The sequence below is a fragment of the Mobula birostris genome, chromosome 2 (assembly GCF_030028105.1).
Source record: "Mobula birostris isolate sMobBir1 chromosome 2, sMobBir1.hap1, whole genome shotgun sequence".
NCBI lineage: Eukaryota > Metazoa > Chordata > Chondrichthyes > Myliobatiformes > Myliobatidae > Mobula > Mobula birostris.
In genome coordinates, this window is record NC_092371.1 from 90,852,141 (window position 1) to 90,866,952 (window position 14,812).

The window sequence follows — 14,812 nt, forward strand, 5'->3', positions numbered from 1 at the left end:
CAGTCCAAAGAGAAAAGTCCTAGCTCATTCAACCTTTCCTCATAAGACATTCTAAAACTAAAAAAGTAATTAAGAAGGTAAAGATGGAATATGAAAGTAAGTTAGCCAATAATATTAAAGAGGATATCAAAAGTTTCTTCAGATACACAAAATGTAAAAGAGAGGCGAGAGTGGATATTGGACCACTGGAGAACAATGCTGGAGAGGTAGCAATGGCGGACAATGAAATGGCAAACAGACTGAATAAGTATTTTACATCAATCTTCACTGTGAAAGACACTAGTGGTATGGTGAAAGCTCCAGGTATCAGGGGGCATGAAGTGTGTGAAGTTACAATTACATGAAGGGAGGTTCTTGGGAAACTGAAAGATCTGAAGGTAGATGAGTCACCTGGACCAGATGGTGTACACCCAGGATTCTGAAAGAGGGGGCTCAAGAGATTGTGGAGGCATTAGTAATGATCTTTCAAAAATCACTAGATTCTTCAAGGAAGGTTAACACATTTCATGACATATACCGGTGATATTAAATCTGATTCTGAGGCCCAGTTTCAGAGTGTGAAGGTGAGTAGAAATACTTGTAACCGAGATGTGAGGGTGGTTGGTTCATAAAGAACAGTGGTAATTTTGTTCTGTGTCTCCACCAAGTTTCCAATGTTGATCCCATTTGTCAGGAATTTCTGCTTGTGCATACACACAGGCTCTGCCTTCCTCTTGGAATACAAGTGAAGGATGACATAACTAGGGTGTATTTTGAACCTGTGATGTTTATTTCAGACGTAACCATCAGCGAGCCATGGAATCGATGCAGTCAGCTTTAGATTCTGAGGCCAAGGCCAGAAATGAAGCAATTAGGCTGAAGAAGAAAATGGAAGGAGATCTGAATGAGATGGAAATCCAGCTGAGCCATGCCAACAGGCAGGCAGCTGAATCCCTGAAAATGCTGCGAAGTGTTCAGTCTCAGATCAAGGTAAGATAAAGGCAACGGAGAAAGCGTAAGGTGGGAAGGTTTTGCTAGCCATCAGTCAGGAGGAAGTTTCATTTATTGCCAGTGGGTTCAGTTAATGAAGACGCTTGATGCACAGCTGTCATCAGTGGAAGTGAAATGAAATATATGATTCCTACAGGATGTGCAACTGGAACTGGATGAAACAATTCGACAGAACGATGATTATAAAGAACAAATTGCAGCCGCTGAACGTCACAGTAACCTGCTGGTGTCAGAGGTTGGGGAACTACGTTCAGCTCTTGAACAGTCCGACAGAAGTAGGAAACTAGCAGAGCAGGAGTTACTGGAGGCAACGGAGCGCGTGAACCTGCTGCATTCACAGGTACATTATGATGGAATAAAGCATAGACTGTTCCTAAGCAGGGAGCAAATTCAGAAATCAGGGATGCAAAGGGACTTAAGAGGTCTAGTGCAGGATTCCATAATTTGCAGAATGAGCCAGTGGTAAGGAAAGCAAATTCAATATTAGCGTTCCTTTCAAGAGGACTAGAATTTAAAAGCATGGCTTAATGCTGAGGCTTTATAGAGCACTCGGAGCAGCACATGCAGTTTTGGGTGCCTTACATCAGGATGTGCTGGCATTGGAGAGGGTCCAGAGGTGGTTCACGAGAATGATTCCATGAATGAAAGGGTTAACTTTTGAGGAGTGTTTGATGGCTCAGGGCCTGTACTGCTGGAGCTTTGAAAAATAACAGGACATCACATTAAAACCTAAGCTGAGATGGAGTAGATGTGGAGAGGATGTTCCTATAGTGGATGAGTCTAGAACCAGAGGGTACAGCCTCAGAATTGAAAGATGTCCATTTAGAACCAAGATGAAGAGGAATTTCTTTAGCCAGAGGGTGGTAAGTCTGTGAAATTCTTTGCCACGGACAGCTTTGGAGACCAAGTTATTGAGTATATTTAAAGCAGAGGTTGCTAGGTGCTTGATTGGACAGGGCATGAAGGGATACAGGGAGAAGGCAGAAGATTGGAGCTGAGAAGAAAATTAAATCAGCCATGATGAAATAGCAGAGCAGATTCAATGGGCCAAATAGCCTAATTCTGCTCCTATATTTTATAGTCTTATGGTCTATTCCCTAAAGGTTAATTTCCGGGTTGAGTTTGTGGTGAGGAAGGCAAGTGCAGTGTTACCATTCATTTCAAGAGGACTAGAATATAAAAACAAAGATGTAATGTTGAGATTTTATGAAGCACTGGTGAGGCCTCACTTGGAGCATGGTGAGCAGTTTTAGGCCCCTTAACTTAGAAAGGATATGATAAGACTGGAGAAAGTTCAAAGAAGGTTCAGGAAAATGATTCCAAAATTGAATGGTTTGTCATATGAAAAGCGTCTGATGGCTCTGGGCCTGTATTCACTGGAATTCAGAAGAATGAGGGGTAACCTCATTGAAACCTATTAAATGGTGAAAGGTCTTGATAGAGTGGATGTGGAGAGGGTGTTTCCTATGGTGGGAGAGTCTAAGACCAGGGGACACAGCCTCAGAATAGAGGGGAGTTCTTTTAGAATGGAGATGAGGAAAAATTTCTTTAGCCAGAGTGTGGTGAATCTGTGGAATTCATTGCCACAGGCAGCTTTGGAGACCAACCTTTATGTATATTTAAGGCAGAGGTTGATAGATTGTTGATTGGTCAGGGCATGAAGGGATACGGGGGGAAGGCTAGAGATTGGGGCTGAAGAGAAATGGATCAGCCATGGTGAAATGGACAAAATGGCCTAATTCTTGCCCTATATATTATAGTCTTATGAAATGGCAGACCAAACTTGATGGGCCGAATGGCCCCATTCTGCTCCTGTCTTGTGGTCTTGAGCAGTCATGCATTTAAAAGGTGAGGATGGTAAATGGGCTGCAAGAGAGTGAATAGGTAACAAGTTTTCCCTTTGTGTGTGTGTGTATGCAGAACACGAGTCTGATAAATCAGAAGAAGAAGCTGGAGAATGACATTAACTACCTGAGCACTGAGGTGGAAGAAGCAGTACAAGAATGCCGGAATGCAGAAGATAAAGCTAAGAAGGCAATAACCGATGTAAGTAGTGGGGCTCAGTGGCTCAGGCTGTTTAGTGATCAGTACCATAATGTTAGAATGTTTGAATAGTAATAACAATGATATCCTCTGCCCATCACTCATTGGAGATTAATATATCAGGAGCTGAATTCACTGAGATATACTCAAACGTTTGACAAGCTGAACTGAAAGATGGCTTTCTTAAACTGAAGGGCCCAGAGAAGGACCATGGTCTCAAGATAAAGGAGTTGGTTGATCTGCCCTGACAGGAAGGAGAACTTTTTTAATGTTCTGGGCTCTAAACTTCTCTGCCCTAGGCAGTGCTTGATGCTCCGTCATCGAGAATATTCAAAACTGAGATGCAAAACTTTTGGAACCGAGTGATTTAGTAGATATGGCAATCTGTTTGGAATGTGAACACCAGTAAAGTCAGCCATGAATGGTGGAATAAATATGTTCTTATACCTACTTACATCAGTGATCGTCTACTCAAAAAGCCAGAGGCCCTTGGACGACCAATGAGTTGGAAAATATAAGAAAATATGGTGCTTATTGCATGGCAGTGAGAAGCAGGCTGAGTATAATAAATGGACCAGAGATGTTAAAGGGAAATTAAAATGGGCAGAGGGAGGATAAGAAGCATATGGCAATTACCTAAAAGGATTCAAATACTGTGAGCACATAGTAGAATACAGGTTGTGTGTGAGAGGTAACACCAGTTTGGCATAAAGTCAGCAATCTGCACAGAAGCAGGTGCACTCAATTGTAGTGATCTTTACCAAAAAAGAAGGTGCTGCCAAAGTCCCAGCAGAAAGAGATGAGGGGTGGCATGAAAACTATAAATACTAGCTCTGATTCCTCGATCACCTTATCCTAGGTTGCCTATGGCAGTTGGAATTTACAGGAATACATTGCATGATGTTGGTAGCTGGTCCAGTTGAATTTACGGGCAGTGGTAGACTCCAGGATTTGAAGATGAGGATACAATGGTAATGCCATTTATTACCAAGCAGAGGTTAGGGATGTTAACTGCCAGGCACTCTTGTGGCATTAGGATTTCTTGCTACCAATCACACCAAAGGGGAAATTAATTCAGGTTCTGTGAAATCATCTGTAACTATCCCACTTAGATAAAAAGGAAGGTCGTAAGTAGTTGAAGACAGTTTGATGTAGGAACTATCCCAGAATGCTCCTGGAGTAATGCTCTGGAACCATCACAGAGTGCTCCTGGAGTGATGTTCCGGAACTATCCCAAAATGTTCCTGAAGTGATGTTCCGGAACCATCCCAGTACGTTCCTGATGTTCCAGAACCATCACAGAGTGCTCCTGGAGTGATGTTCCGGTACTATCCCAGGACGCTCCTGGAGTGATATTCTGGAACTATCCCAAAATATTCCTGCAGTGATGTTCCAGAACCATCCCAGAACGTTCCTGATGTTCAGGTACTATCCCAGTTTTTCAAATGCTGATGAGTGCAATTTGAATTTTGACAACAGGATCCATAGAGCAGAGACAAGCTGCAAAGCCAGCTGCCTATTTACAGTTCAGCTCAAGTCACCAAATTGTTCATTAGAACTTAGATTATGTGAGCTGACTTACAAAATCTGCATCTCAAAGGTTCTATTTACTAATGTATACACATGGTATTAACAGCCATGTACACATGGTACAGACACAACCTCCAGAACAGCCAGGGTGTCAGAACTTCAGCAGGTTTGAGGATTACAATTGATGAGTTGTCACGGTTTGCAGGCTGCGATGATGGCCGAGGAACTGAAGAAAGAGCAGGACACAAGTGCACATCTGGAAAGGATGAAGAAGAACATGGAGCAGACAACCAAAGATTTGCAGCTGCGGCTGAATGAAGCTGAACAGATTGCATTGAAAGGAGGCAAGAAACAAATACAAAAACTTGAATCCAGGGTAAGTGGCACTGGAACATCAAACATTAGAGCACAGTACACAATGTCGTGCCAACTTTTAACCCACTCTCACCTTCCCCTCCCACAGAGCCCTCCATATTTCTTTCATCCATTTCATCCTATCTAATAATTTCTTAAATGTCCCTAATGTATCTGTCTCCCCCACTACATCTGGCAGTGTGTTCCATGCCCCCAACTTTGAATTGAATTGACTTTATTACTTATATCCTTTACATACATGAAGAGTAAAAACCTTTACATTACATCTCTGTCTAAATGTGCAATGTGCAATTCATAGTAAATTTATAATAAATAGTATGTACAACGGGACAATCAATATAACATAGAAATACAGTTGTGTCAGCATGAGTTAAGCAGTCTGACAACCTGGTGGAAGAGCTGTCCCAGAGCCTGTTGGTCCTGGCTTTTTTGCTGAGGTAGCGTTTCCCGGATGGCAGCAACTGGAACAGTTTGTGGTTGGGGTTACTTGGATCCCCAATGATCCTTTGGGCCCTTTGAGAGGAGTCATCTAGGTGAATGTATGTCCTGATAATAACATAAGATATAGGAGCAAAATTAGGCCATTTAGCCCATTGAGCATGCTTCACTGTTTCTTCATGGCTGATCCCGGATACCACAAAACCCATACACCTGCCTTTTTGCAATACCCTTTGATGTCCTGACCAATCAGGAAACTATCAATTTCCACTTTAAATATATGGGATCTGGGATCAGACATGATGGAATAGCAGAGCAGACTTGATGGAATGGCAGAGCAGACTGGTGGAAAGGCTGAATGGCCTAATTCGGCTCCTATGTCTTATGGTCTAACATGGAACAATGCTAGGGATTTTCTGAAACCAGTGAATTACTTGGTATCCATTCACCTACCAGTAACATAGCATTGAGTCTAACACAGAAGAAATTTGCCTTAAAGGCAGTAGCAGAAGTACATCTGAGAGCTTGTTATTATCCAATGCAGACACCCTGTTGATGATTCAGTTAGATTTGTTCAGATGTAACATCCCTCCCATTGTGGTCCAAAGGAGATATGCTCTTCATAGGAACACACACAATGCTGGAGGAGCTGAGCAGTCTATGGAAAAGAGTACAGTCAATGCTTTGGGCTCATACCCTTAGTCTGAACTTAGTGTTTGGGAAGATGTTGGAGTCGATTATTAATGATGAGGTCTCAGGGTAGTTGAAGGCATATGATAAGATAGACCATAGTCAGCATGGTTTCCTCAAGGGAAAATCTTGCTTAAAAAACCTGTTGGAATTCTTTGAAGAAATAAGCAGAGTAGACGAAGGAGAATCAGCTGATGTTGTGCACTTGGATTTTCAGAAGGCTTTTGACAAGCAGCCACTGCTTAACAAGCTGCAACCCATGGTATTACAGGAAAGATTCTTGCATGGATTAAGCAGTGGCTGATTGGCAGGAGACAAAGAGTGGGAATAAATGGAACCTTTTCTGGTTGGCTGCCAGTGACTAGTGGTGTTCCACAGGGGTCTGTGTTGGGACCGATTCTTTTTACGTTAAATGTTAATGATTTGGATGATGGAATTGATAGCTTTGTTGCAAAGTTTGCAGATGATATGAAGGTAGGTGGAGTGGTAGGCAGGTTTGAGGAAGTAGAGAGGCTACAGAAGGCTTTAGACAGATTAGGAGTATGGGAAAAGAAATGACAGATGAAATGTAGTATTTGGAAGTGTTTGGTCATGCACTTTGGTGGAAGAAATTAAAGGGCTGACTATTTTCTGAATGGAGAGAAAATACAAAAGACAGAGGCACAAGGGACTTAGGAGTCCTTGTGCAGAATTCCCTAAAGGTTAATTTGCAAGTTGAGTTTGTGGTGAGGAAGCATATGCAATGTTAGCATTCGTTTCAAGAGGACTAGAATATAAAAGCAAGGATGTAATGTTGAGATTTAATAAAGCACTGGTGAAGCCCCAGTTGGAGTATTGTGAACAGGTTTGGGACCCTTATCTTAGAAAGGATGTGCTGAAACAGGAGAAGGTTCAGAGGAGGTTCATAAAAATGATTCCAGGATTGAATGGCTTGTCAGATGAAGAGAATTTGATGGCTCTGGGCCTGTATTCACTGGAATTCAGAAGAAAGCAGGTGAGCTCATTGAAACTTATCGAATGGTGAAAGGCCTCGATAGGGTGGATGTGGAGAGGATGCTTCCTATGGTGGGAGAGTCCAAGACCAGAGAACACAGCCTCAGAATAGAGGGGTGTCCTTTTAGAATGAAGATGAGGAGAAATTTATTTAGCCTGTGAGTGGTGAATCTGTGGAATTCTTTGCCACAGGCAGCTGTGGAGGCCATGTCTATATGTGCAGTATATTTAAGGCAGAGGCTGCTCGATTCTTCATTGGTCAGTGCATGAAGGGAAACGGGGTGAAGGCAGGATATTGGGGCTGAGAGAAAAGCCGGAGCAGTCGCAATGGGCCAGATGGCCTAATTCTGCTGCTATATCTTATTGTCTTATGGTCTTATTTACATCTTTCCTGTGGGTAGATAACCAAAACTGCACACAGTACTCAAAATTACACCTCACCAATATCTATACAACTTCAACATAACATCCTATTTCCTGTACTCAATGCTCTGATTTATGAAGGCCAATGTGCCAACAGCTTTCTTTATGACCTTATCCTGTGATGCCACTTTCAATGAACCGTGGACCTGTATTTCCAGATCCCCTTGTAACACTGCACTCCTCAGTGCCCTACTGTTCACTCTGTTAGACCTACTCTGGTTGGTCCCAGCAAATTGCAACAGCCCACACTTGCCTGCAGTAAATTCCATCTGCTATTTTGCAGCCCATCTTTCCAGCTGGTCCAAATCCTTGAGCAAGCCATAATAGTCTTCCTCACTGTCGACTACACCCCTAATCTTGGTGTCATCCACAAATTTGCTCATCTGGTTAACCACATTATCATCCAGATCATTGACATAGAAGACGAAAACTGATCCCTGTGGTACTCCACTAGTCACAGGCCTCCCATCAGAGAGGCAACCATCTACTACAACTTTCTCACTTCTCCCAGAAAGCCAATGTCTAATCCAATTTACTACCTCACCTTGAAAGCTGAGCAACTAAACCTTCTTAACTAACCTTTCATGTGGGACCTTATCAAGTTCCTTGCTAAAGTCCATTTAGACAACATCCATTGCCATGCCTTCATCCACTTTCCTGGTAACTTCCTCAAAAAACTATAAAATTGGTTAGACACAACCTAACACACACAACGCTATGCTGACTATCCCTAATCAGTCCATGTCTATCCAAATCGCCCCAATAACTTTCCCACAACTGATATCAGACTCACCAGCTACAATTTCCTGGTTTATGTTTAGAGCTTTGCTTAATCTGCAGAACAATCCTCCAATCCTTTCACTTTCTCCTGTCACTAAGGCTCCATCACCTCTGCATGAAGAATTTTTTCCTACTTGTTCTGGTCGTAAACTCCTGGCTGAGAGGAAGGATTTCTGCTGCACCCACACTGCCGAGTCCTGTAAACCAATGATCCTCATCCTTTTAAACTCCAGATAATAAAGGCCAAGTCTGTTCATTGCTCCCCATTTTCTGAACACAAATGTAAACAATTATTTTCCAATTACTTGCACAAAATTGGTTGTTCCATTTTTTCGTAGAGTCGTAGGACCCTACAGCACAGAAACAGGCCCTTCAGCCCATCAAGTCTGTGCTGAACTGTCTCTCTGCCTAGTCCCACCAACCTGCACCTGGACCACAGCCCTCTGTACTCCCATCCACATACTTGTCCAAATTGAAGAAAATTTTAATTACTCATTCCTCATCTTGGTGCCTTTTATATTAAAAAAGAATAGAGCTTGTTTCGATGAATGTGAAGTTGGTTAATGTGTTTATTACTGTCACTTGTACACACTTACATCTGTACACATCACTGGAATGATGATTAAAACTGGCAATGTGAGTACAGTGACATATCACTCATTTTCTTTATTTCCCAGGTGAGGGAGCTGGAATCTGAGCTGGAGTCCGAGCAGAGGAAAAATGCAGAGTCATTGAAAGGCCTGCGAAAGTACGAGAGAAGGATCAAAGAACTGACCTACCAGGTACAGTAGGAGAGGAGCTGGTGACATGCTGCTGTATAATGCAAAACATTCACCAACCCATCCCATCTTTTGCCGTAGTTCCTGCCTCACAGAAGAACTAGGCTGGCTAATTAGCACAAGCTTCTTCTGCCTTTCAGTGAGAGGTTGGATCTATGACCTAAGTACATACTATCTTTTCCCAGTGTACCTCTGATCATAATCTACCTCTCAATTTGAAGATTATCAACTGATCTCACATCATCTGCTGTTTGAAGAAATGTTTCAAATTTTGACATACTTTGAATGCTTCCTGACTGCATATAGAGAGAGTGAGTGTGATTAGAATGCTTCCTGGCTGTACATGTATATAGAGAGTGGGTGGTTAGAATGCTTCCTGACTGCATATAGAGAGAGAAGGGGGTGGTTAGAATTGAATTGAATTGACTTTATTTCTTACATCTTTCACATACATAAGGAGTAAAAAATCTTTATGGTACATCTCCATCTAAATGTCCAATGTGCAATCATAGTAATTGATAATAAATAGAACAGTCAATGTAATATAGAGTACACTCAAGTCAGTGTGAGTTCATCAGCCTGATGGCCTGGTGGTAGAAGCTGTCCTGGAGCCTGTTGGTCCAGGCTTTTATGCTGCAGTACCATTTCCTAGATGGTAGCAGCTGGAACAGTTTGTGGCTGGGGTGATTTGGGTCCCCAATGATCCTACGGGCCCTTTTTTCACACCTGTCTTTGAAAATGTCCTCAATCATGGGAATTTCACAAGTACAGATGCGCTGGGCTGTCCGCATCACTCTCTGCAGAGTCTGACGATTGACGGAAGTACAGTTCCCATACCAGGCAGTGATGCAGCCAGTCAGGATACTCTCAGTTGTGCCCCTGTAGAAAGCTCTTAGGATTTGGGGGAGGCCGTACCAAACTTCTTCAACCGTCTGAGGTGGAAGAGGCGCTGTTGTGTCTTTTTCACCACACAGCTGGTGTGTACAGACCATGTGAGGTCCTCGGTGATGTGGATGCGGGGGGACTTAAAGCTGTTCACCCTCTCAACCCCAGATCCATTGATGTCAGTAGGGGCTAGCCATTCTCCATTCCTCCTGTAGTGTTCACTTCACAGACATGAACACACTTAGTCCTCCTGGAACCTCTAACATCAGCTGGTAAAAAGTCTGCCATGATGTCCTTCTAGGGGAAATATCTTCCCCTTCCATAATTACCTCAACTCTAGTTAATATAATTATTCCTTAGTAACCCAAGGTTGAGTTCTGGTAGTGTTTGATAAACCAAAAGGAATAATAGTTCTGGTTTGAAGATCAGAAATCTCATCACTGCTCTGGCATTTAGCAGTTTGACATTTTTCAGGTTATCAGTTATCTGAGTGTTAGAAGTCAAGGTCAAAGGCTGTTTATCTGGAACCTGAACTTACCCTCCACAGTCATTGTTGACTTTATGAAGGTTTCCAACATTTTCCATTTTTTATTTTGGAATTCTAGCATCTGCACAGTTTTATACTGTCATGTTTTTCTGGCCTCTGAAACCTACAACTTGTAACAGCTCTATTCAGGGAAACAGAATCACTCCATCAGTTACTGCAGGTTATACAGTTTGTCAGCAGTCATGCTTTAGTCCATCGTCCATGCTATTTCCAGCATTGGATGGAAAGTGTTAAACATTCATCCATGAAATTTGAGATTTGGTTTTAACCTGACAATTTTTGCCCAGGGTGAAGAGGATAAGAAGAACATTATTTGTATGCAAGATCTCATTGACAAACTGCAGCTGAAAGTGAAGAGCTACAAGCGTCAGGCTGAAGAAGCTGTGAGTTGGCCTGTACATTACAAGTTTTCCACATTCATGCACTGTTCGATCAGCTAGATAACAGCACTGTGATCTTATTACAGGAGGGAAATGCCAGCACCAACTTCGCCAAGTTCAGAACACTGCAGCGTGAACTGGATGATGCTGAGGAACGTGCCGAGATAGCAGAGACCCAGGTCAACAAGCTCAGAGTTAAATCCAGGGACATCAAGGTATGAAAGGAAACAGGCAGCTGTACCCCAATTACGCTAAAGATCCAGTTAGTCAGGGCATGAAAGGTTATGGGGAGAAGGCAGGAAAATGGAGTTGAGGGAAAATAAATCAGTCACGATGGTGGAGAAGACACGGTGAGTCAAATGGCCTAATTCTACTCCTGTCTCTTATGATCTTATCACAAACTTACAGATCTTCTCTTCCAAATCACTCATAAATATTACAAAGAACAATGGTTCCAGCACCAATGCACATGGGACAACACTAATCACAGACTTCCAATCATAAAAATAGTCTTCTACCATCACCCACTGTCTCTTATTGTGCCAAGCCAATCTTTGATCCAGTTTATGGCCTTGTCCTGTATCCCTTTGCCCTAATGACCCAGTCTCTTGTGTGGATCTTGACTAAACCTTTACTAAAATCACATCTACCACCCAGCTCTCATTGTTACATTTTGGTTCTCGTCAAAGAATTCAGACAATTTGGTCGGACAGGATCTGTTCTTGACAAACTATTTAGTGTCTCTGGTTAGTTCCTGCCCTTCCAATGATCATACATCCTCTTCCTTACCACTGTTGTTAGGTTCACAGGTCTGTAGTTATCAGGATTTTCTCTGCTGCCTCACTTGAAAAGGGGGAAGACTTTTGCCAAACTCCAGTCCCTGGATGGTGGAAAGGGAACAGGAGACAGGGAATGAATTTCCTGGTGGAGGGGCCAGGAAACATCCTTCACAAGTCCAATTAAAGAAAATCTATATATACATCAACAGCAGGAGGATAACTATGAATGCAATACTGCATATGTGGACAATAGTTGTATTGTGTCACTACTCCTTTCCTGAGCACTGGCTGTACTCAAAGTATAGTATGGTAAAGGCTCAAAGCCCCACAGACATTAAAAAACAACTCCATATACAAACTTCTAGTTGTCACCTACTAGGTGCCTTGATTTAAAGTCCAGAGGTCAGAAAAATAGAGCGTTAGAACTCTATTGTTCTGAAGTCAGCCGAAATGCATTGTAGGAACTGCTACAACACCATCAGCACACCTGTCTGACCCTCATAGCTCTGAAGAGAGGCCACTGATCCTATCAGATTTAGTGTTCTCTAATGTATTTTCTTCTCTCTTCATCCACCCCTGCCCCATTCAGCATGAAGAATGAAGTTCAGACTGCAAGAATTATCTGACACAGCGCCCTTCTGCTTTCTGTTTCTGTGTAGTTTTAGTGCAGCAAATCCTGTGTGAATAAAACAAATAATGATACAGCTCTATCTTGGGACTGATCTTTTTGAATGGTAGGCTTTTGTATACAAACTGTGGTACATATCTCAAATGGTTAGATTTAAGTACTAACCTTCAGGTCAAAACTGAAATACCAGGACAGCAAGCTGGTAAAGAGGTGAAGAGGCTGGAGACTATCTCCATTAATGACAGAGGTAATTAATGCCTTGGTGGATTTTAAGGTGGATAAATTCTTTGACAGATGGGATATATCCCAGGCTGCCAAAGGCGGCAAGGGAGAGATTGCTGGGGCTCTGGCTGAGAATCTTAAATCTTCACTGGAAACAGATGAGGTATCGACTACAAACATAAGAGATTTTGCAGATGGTAGAAATCAGATGACGGGACGATCACAAACATGGCACTCCTTTAAGAGAGAAGCCTGGCAACTATGGACCTTTGAGCACAAGATGCTGGAGAATTATTCTGAGGAAGAGGATTAATAATCACTTGGAAAGGTTGAGCATTATCAGACAATCTACAGGAGGAAAGGAATCTTTGATGTTTCTGAATCAGAAACATCAACAGTTTGTTTCTTCTGACAGATGCTCCTCATCGCCAGCTGTTTACCATATACTGTATGTGGGTGTAAGAAACATGATCAGTAAATTCACTGGTTGGCAGAGTTGTGGACAGTGTGGAAAGTAGTCTGAAGGTGCAGAGAGGTATTGATATGTTGCTGAGATGGGCTGAAAAAAACAGATGGAATTTAATTCAGATCAACATGAGATGTTGCATTTTGGGAGCACGAGAGACTTGGACATAGACCAGAAATGATTTAGGGAGTACGGACGAGCAAAGGAGCATTGGAAAACAGGTGCATAGATTGTGGAAGGAGGTAGCACAGGTGGAAAGCATGTTTAGGAAGGTAAATGGGATCCACACTTTCCTTGATCAGGACAACGACCACAGAGTTGAGGTCTTGTTCCAGCTTTAGAAAACATCAGTCAGATATCAGCTGGAATACTGTATGCAGTTCTGGTCACCAAAATAATTGGAAGCGTGTGATCATGGAGAGGTTTGCCTTGACATCAGTAATAAGTAGAAACTTTTAAGAGTTTAATCATGTTCTCTCAATCTCCTGGAGTGGAGGTTTTTAAGAGAGAACATGATTCAGAGATATAAAGTGATGAGGGGATCAGATGGGTAGACTGGAGGAAATTTTCCCCATAGACGTAGATAAAATGAGAGGACATAAATTAAGGTAATAAGAAGACATTTAAAAGGGATATGAGATGGACTTTAGCTGAGAGAGAGTGAAGTATTTGGTATGTACTGCCAGAGAGAGTGGTTGAAGCTAGCTCACTGACAGTATTTAACTTCTAGATTGAGCACTTGAATCATTTAGAATGAAAGGACTGCGTGCCGGGTGAGAAGATTATTACTGAAAGGTGGTCAGTTGGGCTGAGGGCCCATCTCCATGCGATACAATTCTATGCACAACATGAACTGAGGCGGCAAAATCCATGTCCTGCCTTCCTTCAGAAGTCTCCGAGTAAAGCAACACTGATCTGGGCTGAAGGGAATGAGATCCAGAATCATTCCTTCTGACTGGGAGAGGGGCGATGCCCTTTCAGTGTGCAGGACTAGGGACTGGGAAAAAGGACTAAATCTAAAGCAGCCCCCAAAACTCACCCCTCACAGACTGATCACTGAGGCAATGATTATACATAAAATGCACAGATCCCATCTGTCAGTGACTCACTGGCAGGAGCGGTCATCTCATCCCCTTTCACTGTCCACAAACAAATACATCTGGGCTTGCCAAGTGTCTGACACTGATCCTCTGAAGCCACTGTACAGACGGATTATGGCAGAGGTCACAGAAACATGAACTCAGCAAGTTTCAAAGCCCCTTCACATTGACCAATGGAATGGACATTTTAAGCAACATCAAGGTAGTTTGTCATTTGCTCGCACATCTAATCAGTATCCGGATGACACAACTGAAGGTGGCAAGGGGAGTAGTAATGCAGGGGGATTCTTTGAGAGAAACTGAGAGGCACTTCTGTCAAAACAAAATCCCAGACTGGTCTTGGCCTACAGGTGGAAGGCTCAGGGATGACTCAGATTAGGAATGGAACATTTTGAAAGGAGAGGGGGTGAGGGAATTGCTAGAGTAGTGCACATTGGTACTAAAATCATAGATACAAAGAGAGATAAGGGCTGCTCGGGAGGATTTGTACTAATTTGGCAGAGAGATGAGAACCGGAGTGGCATTTGGATTACAAACAGAGGCAATGTGCAGTAAGGCTCCTAGTAAGGAGAGGCTGATGATTGGGCAAAATTGCAGTCAACAGGATGAGTTGCAATGTAAAAGGCAGAAAATCAAAAAGGGTGAATAGAGGACTGAAGATATTATATTTGAATGCGCGCACCCCCTACAATTCACCTGCCAACACAACCAATCAACAGATGGAGCAATAGCCACAGCTCTACACACCTGGAGAGGGGGTACGC

General features: G+C 42.7%; 1 protein-coding gene across 1 annotated transcript in view; it reads left to right on the top strand.

Moving 5' to 3' along the window:
• The window catches only part of LOC140188526 (myosin-1-like), a 123,005-nt gene extending 110,671 nt beyond the window's left edge, over positions 1-12,334 (top strand). Inside the window, exons 35-42 of the mRNA XM_072244892.1 lie at positions 777-969; positions 1,127-1,330; positions 2,911-3,036; positions 4,769-4,939; positions 8,940-9,044; positions 10,761-10,856; positions 10,940-11,068; positions 12,222-12,334. Of these exons, the coding sequence (XP_072100993.1) occupies positions 777-969; positions 1,127-1,330; positions 2,911-3,036; positions 4,769-4,939; positions 8,940-9,044; positions 10,761-10,856; positions 10,940-11,068; positions 12,222-12,233 (1,036 nt within the window). The 3' untranslated portion in view covers positions 12,234-12,334. The remainder of the gene's footprint in view (positions 1-776; positions 970-1,126; positions 1,331-2,910; positions 3,037-4,768; positions 4,940-8,939; positions 9,045-10,760; positions 10,857-10,939; positions 11,069-12,221) is intronic.
• Positions 12,335-14,812: the final 2,478 nt, after the last annotated feature.